The sequence below is a fragment of the Marmota marmota genome, unplaced genomic scaffold (genome assembly GCF_001458135.2).
Source record: "Marmota marmota marmota unplaced genomic scaffold, marMar, whole genome shotgun sequence".
Lineage (NCBI taxonomy): Eukaryota > Metazoa > Chordata > Mammalia > Rodentia > Sciuridae > Marmota > Marmota marmota.
The window spans coordinates 20,491,274-20,503,355 of record NW_026000174.1 but is presented as its reverse complement, the minus strand read 5'-3'; the positions used below and the strand labels follow the sequence as shown (position 1 = coordinate 20,503,355).

At 35.7% G+C, this 12,082-nt stretch overlaps 1 protein-coding gene across 1 annotated transcript; it reads left to right on the top strand.

The window, feature by feature from the left end:
• The first annotated feature begins 9,145 nt into the window (after positions 1–9,145).
• LOC107133956 (olfactory receptor 2D2) lies at positions 9,146–10,169 on the top strand. The gene has a single exon (XM_015476104.2). It carries the CDS (start codon positions 9,222–9,224, stop codon positions 10,167–10,169), a length of 948 nt encoding a protein of 315 aa, XP_015331590.1. The 5' UTR covers positions 9,146–9,221.
• The last annotated feature ends 1,913 nt before the right edge of the window (positions 10,170–12,082 follow it).

Here is a 12,082-nt window from a genome sequence, read left to right as displayed (position 1 = left end):
ATATATATATAGATATAGATATCTATATATCTATATCATATAAATTTGTTTTAATTAGTTATAAATGACAGTAGAATGTATTTTGACACATCATATATAAATGGAGTATAACTTCATTTGTCTGGTTTTACATGGTGTAGAGTTACAGAGGTCATATAATCACATACGCACATAGGGTTATAATAATGTCCAATTCATTCTATTATCATTCCTACCCCCACACGCCCTCTCCTCCTTCACTCCCCTCAGTCTAGTCCAAATTACCTCTATTCTTACTGCCCCCCATTGTGAATTAGCATCCGCATATCAGAGAAAACATCTGGCCTTTGGTTTTTTGGGGTTGCCAAGGCCAACATTATTCTAAATGGAGAAAAACTGAAAGCATTTTCTCTAAAATCAAGAACAAGACAAGGAATAGAATTTCATCCATCAAAGACTGCTTTGCTTGACTCAAGGGACAAACTCAAGTCTCCTAGGTCCCCTTTCTGACAGAATATTTTCATTTGTGCAAATATCTAAAGGTGAGGTCCATGGATTTATGTAAACAGGGCATTCCCTGGAGCTCTCAACTTTATTAACCTTTCCATCCTCTGAGACACCCAGACTATACTTGAAATCACAGATTAAAGTTGCCAAATCATACTCACCTCTTTTTCAAATCGTACACGAATGTTGTTCAAAATGGTATCAACAGATACATGCTCAGGGACTCACAAGTCATCAACTTCTTATTTGTTCATTTGGTAATTAAATTCAAATGAAATGAGCATACATTGGATCAACTGTGTGTTGACTTTCCTCATTGAATAATACTACTTATTTTCAGAATTTGTGCTTTCATTTTATGATTTTTTTTGGGGGGGGTGCTGTGTAACCTCCTGAAGTAGTAGGATTCAGTTTGGTTAGCTCCATCCCAACATCAACATGAGTGTAACAAATAATAATCAGGGGAGACACAGAGACAAGGTGCAGAGGCAGGAAAGTGGCTGCTTGGGGGCCACGTTTATTTATACCAATAGGTTACATTAGGTCATTAGTACCATAACTACATTATTGTTTTGAGTATCTGTAAGGTTGCTTATTCTGCAGTTACATTTCACAGTTACAATATGCAATGGCAGGAGCTTTGTGCAGCTCTCAAGAAAGTCCATTGTCTAAAGTTACTGTTAAGCCGGCAGATCCAGAAGCATTGGAGCTTGGTGAAACATTGGAGTTAACTAGAAAGCAGGTACATTTATTCCCAGGAGTTATGTGCCTAAGATCAAGGTCGAAACTGATAAAACTCTTCACACAGAGCTTCCTTGTGAAGAACATTGCTACAGCGGCCAGGCATCCCATGTCTGTTACACAGAACTTTCCCAGCAGCCAAGCATTCTTTACCTTTGCACAGAAACTTCCAAGCATGCCACAATCACAAAGTTATCAGAGATCTCAATCCCAAACACAGAACCCCTATACATGAGAATGGGGGTTCTGAGTGTGTTGATGTATTAAAGTTGTTAACTTCAACTGAACATAAAGTCAAAGTCTTTTGTGGTAATAATTTACAGTGGAAGTGCAATTTTTTTCCCCCCAGAATGAGACTGTTTCTTAAATCATTAAATTGAAACCTTGGTTTGGTTTCATGAAAATGGAACTATTCCTATTCTAACAAACTAATGAAAAAATTCAAACCAAAAGTGAGTTTTATATTTAAATAATTCATTCTTATCATCTGAAGGTAAAAAAAAAATGTAAGAGAAAAATGGTGGAAGAATTAAGTTATCAGATGGTGGTAAAACTTTGTGAGATTTATCTGGACATAGTGGCACTCTTGTAATCCCAGTGGCTTGTTGAGATAGGAAGATCACATGTTCAAAGCCAGCCTCAGAAACTTAGAAGACCCTGTCTCAAAAAAAAAAGGGGGGGGGGCTGGGGATGTGGCTCAATAGTTAAGTGCTCCTGAATTCAATACCTACTACCAAAATAACAGAAAAACAAACAAAGCAAAAAATTATTTGTGTGATTCAAAAAAATTCTCTGAAGTTCTTAGTGGCAATTTAGCTTCAGCAAAACATCCATCACATTAGTGAATGCTATTAATTTGAATATTTTTGTTTTGGCCCTTGATTTATATATTACTTGTAGTTTAATTTTGGTTTAATAATCTAATTTATTAAAATAGATGAATCATGTTCCATCTATTTGCTTCTTGGCAATATGTCTTGATATCTATTAGAAAATTCCTTCCTAACTCTTTTAATATTCTAATTGTGGATTACTATTTTTCCACATTTGGGGTAGGGGTACCAAGGATTGAACCCAGGGGCACTTAACCACTGAGCCATATCCACAGCCCTTTTTTTATATTTTATTTAGAGACAGGGTCTCTCTGAGTTGCCTAGGGCTTTGCTAAGTTGATGAAGCTGGCTTTGAACTCACCATCCTCCTTCCTTAGCTCCCCAGCCTCTAGGATTACAGGCATGCACCACCACTGTGCGTTCTCCACATAAATTTGTGAGTAAATCTATTGAGCTACCTAAGAAATCCACCTGGAATTGTTATTTGTATTGCACTCAATTTACATAGCAATTTGGGGAGAAATAATATATCTGCAATATTATGTCATCTGATTGAAGGTACGATATATCTCCCCATTTATTCAGACTATTGTCTATGTTTTTGCCAGAACCATTTGGCTCTCCATGTTGGTCTTGTACGTTCTTTGAATGGCTTCTATATACTTTGTAATTTTTGTTATTATTTTGAATTATACCCCATTTTTAAAACTATTTTCTAGTTGGTTATTATTGGTAGAATAATTAGCAATTTTTTTAGCTCCTTTCTAGGAAAGTTGCAAATCTTTCTTTCAACTTCTTACAGTTTGTTTATTGTGAGGTTTTTTTTCCTCCTAGGGTTTTTTTTTTTTTCCTTCTAGTTTAGTAATCAGCAAATGTGATCAGCAAATGACACAGTTTTATTGATTCTCTTCCAATTCTTCCACTTCTAATCTTTCTTTTTTTCAGGATTTTAAAAAATGATTCTCAGTACTATGCTAAATGGTAATAGTGATAGCTGCATACTTGTCTTATTCATGATACTAGAGAATGCATCTAAAATTTCTTTATTAGATAAAATATTATTATTAGGGTTTGGTGTATAACTAATTTTTATTCTATCCATAGTCTAAAAACATTTAAAAATATGTATCTTTAACAGGTTTTTTCCTATGTCACTGAGATAATTTTATTTTTAAAATTTTTATTGTTTTTTTAATTTTAATTTTATATATATATGAGACAGCTGAATGCATTTGATTCATTGTACACAATTTCAGCACAACTTTTCATTTCTCTGGTTGACACAATATAGCATCACACCATATGTGAAGTCATACCTGTACCTAGGGTAATGATGCCTATCTCATTCCACCATTTTTCCTGCCCCATTCCCTCTCCATAGATAATTTGATTTTTATCTGTAAGTATAATTTATGGATTCTTTGTGGGGTTTCTAATATTGTTTGTCTCTACATCCCAGAGACAAACAATATTTAATTATGCTGTATCATTTTAAGCATATTTTTAGATTCAGTCAAGCTTAATTTTGGCTAGTTTTACATTTATTTTCATCAGTGAAATAAATCTTTATTTTCCTTTTTTCACACACGATTATGTAGTTTTTTTACTTGACATATTTTCACAAGACTCATAAAATAAACCAGGAAGCACAACCTAATTTTTCCAACTTTTTTAAGAAAAAAAAAATGTGTAAAGAAAATAAGGTACTATTTCATGAAAGTCTAGTGGAACTCAACTATAAAACTACCTAGATCTGGAGTATGCTGTAGAGTGGCAGGAAGGTCTTACAGCTTTATTTTCAGTGATGTCTATCATTTCAACTTCTCCTGCAGTTGTACCAATTATTTTCTGCAATGATTTTGCATTTTATGTTTTTCTATAAATTTACTTACCTTCTTTATTTTAAAATTTATTCATACTAAGTTGTTTATGATAATCTTTCATTTAATAAATCTTTTTATCTAATTATTTCTCTAATACTCCATATTTTATTTGCATTTCCTCTCCTTAAAAACATTATTTTAAAACCAAACTGGTGGCTTTTATTTTTATCTTGAAATAATGCATCATAGGAGAAAAACTATTACATATAATTTGCAAGAAAGGCAATGGGTTTCATTGGTATTATTTAAAGAACAAAAACACTCTTCAGAATATCTTTGTCTTGCAGTTTAGTAAATAAGTTTGGTCCCTGGCATTTGTATCGTTTTGTGTCTCTTTTCAATTTTAATTCATTGTTTTAAATTTGATAAAAATATGAAAATAGCATTTTAACCATTTTAAAGTGTACAATTCAGTGACATTTAGTGCATTCATGATCTGGTTCAACCATCACTACTAACTAATTCAAGAACACATTTCCCACCACTAAGAAGCCACTCCCCATTCATGCCTCTCTCTACACTAATTTGCTTTTTGTGTCTGTGTCTTTGCTTGTTCTAAGTATTTCATATAAATGGAATCATGTGATATGTGACCTTTGTGTCTTGTTTCTTCTGACCAGTGTAATGTTTTCAGGGTTCTTCTTTATTGTAGCATGTATCGGCATTTTGTTCTCCTTTATGGCTGAGGATTACTCTTTTGTATAGATATGCCTCATTTTTCTTGTTCATTCATAGTTGACAAATATTTGAGTCGTCTCTACTTTTAGCCTATTCTGAGTAGTGCTGCTGCTATGAACATTTGTGTACTAGCATTTATTTGGACACTTATTTTCAGTTTTTGTTAGTGTACACCTAGGAGTGGAATTGCTGAGGCATATGGTAATTGTATGCTTAACTTATTGAAGAACCATCACACTGTTTTCCACAGAATCTGCACCCTTTTACATTCACAGCAGCAATATATATGTATATGGGGAGGGGCTCCAGTTTCTTCACATCCTTACCACACTTGTTTCCTCCTTCCTTCTTTCCTTTTCTCTCCTTCCATCCCTTGCTCCTTCTTTCTTCCTTACTCTTTCATGTTTAAGGATACTGCCAAATGGAGTTTTTAAGTTGATTGTACCAATTTATGCTTCCATAAGCAGTAAAAATTGCTCTGTATTCTCATTCATTTTATCCATTTTGATGAGGGTAAATGAAAGTTCACTGTGTTTTTAATTTATATACCCTGTGGCTAATTATGTTGTATACTTTTTCATATGCCTATTATCTAACTATTGAAAGTTGATGTTCAAGTTTTTGGCTCAGTTAAAAACTGGAAATTTCCAGCTTTTCTTATTAACATGTAGGAGCTCTTTACATATTCTGAGCATCATGTCTATTGCTTACTATCAAGATATTAAAATACTACGTATATAAATAGAGACAAATGATAAAGAAAATGTGGTAAAATATTAATAATTGGAGAATCCAGTAAGGGAGGCACAAGAGTTCTTTGTGTTCTTCTTTTAACTTCTCTGAAAAATCCAAAATTCTTTCAAAATATGACATTGCAAAATTAAAGTTTTCTAAGCATGATTTACATATGTATTTTGATGAACATCTTTTACTAATTTTAAAATAATTGGACAGAAAATTATAGAGATATAAAGAGTTTAACCTCATAATTAATTAACTTGGCCTGAAAGAATATCCTATTCCATCAGGTTTTGTGAATGCTCATTGATGTTCAGTTTGCTTTTATGGTCATTTAGGAGCTGTGACTGAAAGAAGGGTTTTGCCAAAAGTTCTCTTCTGATCTCTACTTCCCTCGCCTACATCCAATCCAGCAACTAGTATTCTGCTTAGCTTTTTTTTTTTTTTTAATTTTGTTGTGTTTGCTTTTTCAGCCTCTCACCCAGACATTTGAGGATTATACAAATTTATAATAAATTTCTTGAACAATGTCACATGTGGTATATGCTAAAACTCAGACACTATCCATAATCTCAATCCCTTACCCTTAGTTATAATAATCAGAAGTAATATTTGTTGAGCTCTTTCTATGGGCAACCTTCATGTTAATCACACTCATCTAATTATGGTTATCTGGGGCACATCATCTCCACATTCTGCCAATAACAATCTTTCTCAAAATCATTCAGAGCACATGTGGTAAAGGTATACATATACTATACTATAGTATACTATATACTAATATACTATATACTGTATACCTTCTGACAAAGGTATACAGTATATAGTATATTTTGCAACAATGCGACCTTTCCCCAAAGACTTGTAAGAAGAACTGGTGATAGGATCTATATACAAGATGTGAGTGCTACCTACTTGTTAGTTTTTGTTCTCCTTGTAACCATCTGGGAGCATTTTGAGAGGAAACAGCTCAAGATGCACACTAATGATTCAGAATTCTCCTGAGTACTTTCACTGCTCTAGAGACTGCTTCTAGTGTCCCCCATCCCCACTTCACCTCATTTAAGTGGAACAGGATATATGTTGTACTGTATATCCTGAAGGCAATGATAAAACCTTTGAATGGAGTAGAAGAATGCAGAAGATATGGGATTCCCCCTACTGCCTTGCCCTTCCTTTTGACTTTGGAGATTTTACTGAATTTTATGCCTTCAGGACAAGATGCTCACTGTCGCTCCTTGGGTCACACTGAAACCAATGCACCTGCAGCACTTTCTCTGTCAACAGTTGAGTGTGTTCATTGGCTTTGGCATACTAATGATCCTTTTATCCCCTGAATATGAGAACAATCTTGGTAAGATTAGTAGAGCAAGGGGATTTATTCCTATGTTGAACTTGGTTTGGAAGATAGTAAGTGGATGTGGTAGATAAAGGATAGGTCACTTTAGCATAAAGGATCTTGGAATCAAGAGAATTTGAAGAGAAATTTGGTATTTTTCTCCTGGTTCCCTATGGGTTTACTTAGTTTCTTCTTCCTAAAATACATGTTGGATTTAAAAATGCATGTTTCTGTCACCCATTCATCCTGTTTCATATCAAGAGACACATTTTATCCTTAGAGAAATGAACTCACAATTTCCTGTTAAATTTAGTGAAAGAAAAAAATAAAATGACAGAAAGGCCAATGGTAAAAATGATTTTCTTACAGAAGCTTCTTGATTCTGAGGGCAGATTCACTATCACCTATGGATACAATTTCTCTTCCACGCTTGCATTTGGTTATGCAGACAATTTGACATTTAAAACTTTATTTCCTTTACAAATCTGGCTATAAGTTACTTTTGATTTTGTTGGGTAAGTTAAATCATCTATAGTAGGTGGAGTACTAAGTACAAAAAGTGGTCCAAAGTAAGAAGTAGAATACTGAATCTTAAAAGAAACTGATTCATGCACCAGAAATTTTGTGCTTTGTTCTAATATTAACTTGATGTCTGAGTGAAATGACAAAAAAGAATAAAAAATGTATTTGAGTCATCTCTATTTTCCATCATTTTGCATACCTCAGATTGCTAACTATGTTGCTTCCAAGAAGTTTGACTCAATTACTCTATATATTTGCTGTCGTACATGCCAACTTCAATCTTAAGACTTACAGACCCATCCAGATGCTAAGACTCTGTTACTAGATTGCATTGGGTGTAATTTTGCCTTTTTAATTTCTTAAAGACAATTCTTATACTCCAGTGATTTCTCAAATGGAATTCAGGGTGTCCCTCAATATGGATGTGAAATGCTATTTCTATATTTTTACTCTCTTCTAACTGAAAATTGGTATTTTCTTCTGGTTTAAATACAGGTAACCAAGCCATCCTAGTCTTAGAAATATCTATGACATTGTCAGCATCAGAAATCAGAAATATTTTCATATCACATTGCACTTGTTGAAGATATCTCCAAATATTTAAGATCATAATTATTTTGAAATGAAGGTGATTATTAGACCCAGCACCACATTTAAGAAATTTAATGTGTTACTAAAGACACATACTTTCTCTATTATTGTGTGTTAATAAAACACACGTGTGGCTCTATACACATTTTTATTTTGGTAACTGTATTTTGATATTACTGGTTTCCTTGGCAATCATTTATACATTTGTTTTGATGCATTTTAAAACCTTATTTTGAGGTACTTTCTTTTAAATTAATGTTCTATTTTTATACCTTTATTTTATTTATTTATATGTGGTGCTGAGGATTGAACCCAGTGCCTCACACATGCTAGGCAAGCGCTCTACCACTGAGCTACAACCCCAGCCCCATTTTGAGGCACTTTTACCATGTAGAGAATTAGTAGCTCAACCCTTGCATAATACCCTAAACTTTACACTTTAAATTTGCCTTCTTTTTAGAACAGCTCCATGAAATTTTATAATTACTCTCAAAATCTTTCAAGTCTCTCCAGGGAAATTGGCAGGCCTTCTAAACAATTCTGCTTATTATGCAATCAAATTATTTTTATTTACTTCAATTATTTAATGATCATTTACTGAATGAAGTAGTATGTCATGTCTTCTAAAGGACCCAGACATAAAAATGGCATAGACAGCTTTCCAAGGAGTTTTACAATCAAAAATGCAAGACAGTGAGAGGTGTTGGGCAAAGGTGGTGGAGTAGTCCTGTTCGAGTCAAGTAGGAAACCAGCCAAGTATGTCTTCTGTTCTAGAAGATCATTAATAGTTGAGATTTGTATTGCAGAGCTCAGAGGAAGTTGAGATTAAATTGCCAAGGGATATTCAGAGTTGTCCCCAGATCCTTCAAGGCAGGTTATTTTCCCTAAGATATACATGAATTCTATAAGGTATTTTGGCTCTTTTTGAATTCTTACACCTTCTTAACTGTCCTTTCAGGAAAGAGACAACCAGATCAGTTTCATGTCCAAAATATTTAAAACAAAACAAAACAAAATCATGTGATGGAGGAAATGTGACAAGAAGCATTAGACAAATGGGATTCACTTACTGAATGAAATGTTTTGTCATGTCTTCTAAAGAACCCAGAGATGAAAATGATATAGACATGGAAATTACATGGCTGAACTTAAAAGTGTGATATTTAGAACATGGAAGATGATTCTTTTGATCTACTCTACACTTGCCAATTGAAACCAAAAAATGAAAGCACTATCTTAGGAAGTATTATTCCAAAACACTGAAAGTGTTCAAACTGAAGCAGCATGATCGTCATCTAAAGGTCTTGTAAAGGGGATTTTTGAAAAGGCTTATTGTGATTGGGGTCATTCCTGGATATGCACACCTGTGTTTACAAGATAGTGACTTCTTGTTGAAAAGGGAGACAGGCTATGAGGCAGATAAATCAGACACAAGTGACAGAATTTTTCCTTCTGGGACTCTCTGATGACCCCCTTACCCAGCAGCTGCTCTTCATCTTATTCCTGGGTGTTTATTTGGTCACTGTGCTTGGAAATCTGCTTCTTATATCCCTTGTTCAGGTTGACTCCTGGCTTCACACACCCATGTATTTTTTTCTCTGCAACCTGTCTCTGGCTGACCTCTGTTTCTCTACCAACATAGTTCCTCAGGCCCTAGTCCACCTGCTTTCCAGAAAGAAGGTCATTTCATTTACACGTTGTGCAGCTCAGCTTCTGCTCTTCCTCATTTTTGGGTGTACACAGTGTGCCCTTCTGGTGGTGATGTCTTATGATCGGTATGTAGCAATCTGTAACACTTTGCATTACCCTAGCATCATGACCTGGAGGATGTGTCTCCAACTGGCCACAGGATCATGGACCAGTGGCATTTTAGTGTCTGTGGTGGACACTACTTTCACACTAAGGCTACCTTACCAAGGTAGCAACAGTATTGCTCATTTCTTTTGTGAGGCCCCTGCACTGTTGATCCTGGCATCCACAGACACTCGCATTTCAGAAATGGCCATTTTCCTCATGGGGGTTGTGATTCTCCTCATACCTGTCTCCTTAGTTCTTGTATCCTATGGCCGCATCATTGTGACTGTGGTCAAGATGAAGTCAGCTGCAGGAAGACTCAAGGCATTTTCTACCTGTGGCTCCCACCTCATGGTGGTCACCCTTTTTTATGGGTCAGCAATTGTCACCTACATGACACCAAAGTCTTCCAAAGAGCAAGAGAAACTAGTGTCTGTTTTCTATGCCATGGTGACCCCCATGCTTAATCCCCTCATCTACAGCCTGAGAAACAAGGATGTGAAGGGAGCTCTGAGGAAAGTAGCCACAAGGAATTTCCGGTGCCAGCTTGAAATCACCCACTGACTCAGAGACACTTTTGACCTCTTACATAGTAAGACTTGCTAGGTAGTCCTCTTCCTTGTAAATATAAATATGGCAAAATTCTCATTCTCGGGCCTTGACCATGGATTCACTATCATTTATGCAGCAGTTCATTTGTAGAAGGAGAAGAATAATAATTCATGATCAATAGGATGCAGGATCTGCTTCCTTGTGGTTCATCCTTTGACACATAATAGGATTTCCTCTAAGAAAAAGTAATATTTCATAGACCTTGTAAAATCTTTTTTTTGTTGTTGTTGTTATACAGGGGATTGAACTCAGGGGTACTTTACCACTGAGCCACATCCCCAGCCCTTTTTAAAAAATGTATTTTAGTTGTAGACAGACACAATACCTTTATTTTATTTATTTATTTTTATGTGGTGGCTGAGGATCTAACACAGTGCCTCACACATACTGGGCAAACGCTCTCCCAACTGAGCTACAATCCCAGCCCATCCCCAGGCCTTTTTATCTTTTATCTTGAGATAGGATCTCACCGAATTGCTGGGGGCCTTGCTAAATTGATGAGGCTGGCTTTGAATATTCCTGGCTCAACCTCCCAAACTGCTGGGATTACAGGTGTGTGCTACAATTGCTTGTGACCTTGTAAAATCTTTTAAAACATGATGTCTATTCCAGATCTATCATTGAGTATTTCTGAATTTTTTATATCATAAAATAATAAACATTTAACAAACATTGCTTTTTCACTTATCATGAGCTAGGTGCTGTGTGTGAGCACATGTCACATCTGTATGTGTGCTTGAGGAAATGGAAAACACGTCTACAAGGAAGCAGACTATATGAACTCTGCTGTCCATCTTACACTTTTTTTTTTTTTAAGAGACATGAAGATCAGATCTACAAGGATACACTTTCACAGTGGTGAATTCAGAGTTTTGGAATCTTACAATCAATAATAACATATTTTGGGGCTAGCAAGTGTGAGGAGTTATAATCAACCCTAAGCCTAAAGGACAAAGAGGAGGGTATTAAGACCTAGAAAGGATAGCTATATGCAGAGTGGACCAGGCAGGAGCTGGGGACTATGTGATATGGAGGGAGCAAGCCACTGAGAGAAACATTTTAAGTACATTCCCCATCTACCTTTTGATCCTCTGCTATTGTATTATAATTAGAAGCCAGAGAACAAAGGAATAATCCATAAAAGATAGCAAATGATCTGAAACACATGGACATGTACCCCATTCCGGTGCAGTTCTACACCAGCCCTCAGGCCTAAGTAGTAGTCAGCGACTCCTTATGAGTCCCTGTTCCACAGGATCGACCATGGTGGATGCCAGTGAAAAGCAGCAGAACAATTTCACCATCAACTGCTTCGGCGACAGCGAGTCCAGTATGAGTGGGGGCAAATCCTTGGGTGAAAGCACCACCATGAGGGACTCCAACAAAAGCAGGGCCTTCATTTGGTCTCAAGTTGTCCAGAGTCTCTCAATTCAATGAGTCACCGCCCTAGGCCTTCACAACAGCCTCATAGTAAATTATGCCTCATCGTGTACGAACACAATAGACGTAGGTTTTAGTGGTGGCAATAGTGAGTGAGGATTATTTGATATAAACTGATCTTCATTTAAAAATTTTTGAGCATCTGGCAAGGTACAGGTTTTGATGTTCAAGTTTTACTGGGATGAGACCCTTTGATTCCAAGGTCAGGTGGATGGAATGTCAGGACATACATCTGCTCCTAAAGTTTTTAGGGCAGTGCCTCTATAAGGACTTTCTTATTGGGAAGTATTACATACAATTGTATGAAGTAGGTATGAGAGGCAGTCATCATTGTTATCTATAATTTTTTTAAATTATAGGCTATATTTTTAAGATGTCTCCCCACCTTATTTTCTTCTCAGAATTCTTTTGTTTACTTGACTGGG

Excerpts from the sequence above, each read along its gene's own strand:
- LOC107133956 (XM_015476104.2), top strand. The coding sequence starts at position 9,222 with ATGAGGCAGATAAATCAGACACAAGTGACAGAATTTTTCCTTCTGGGA.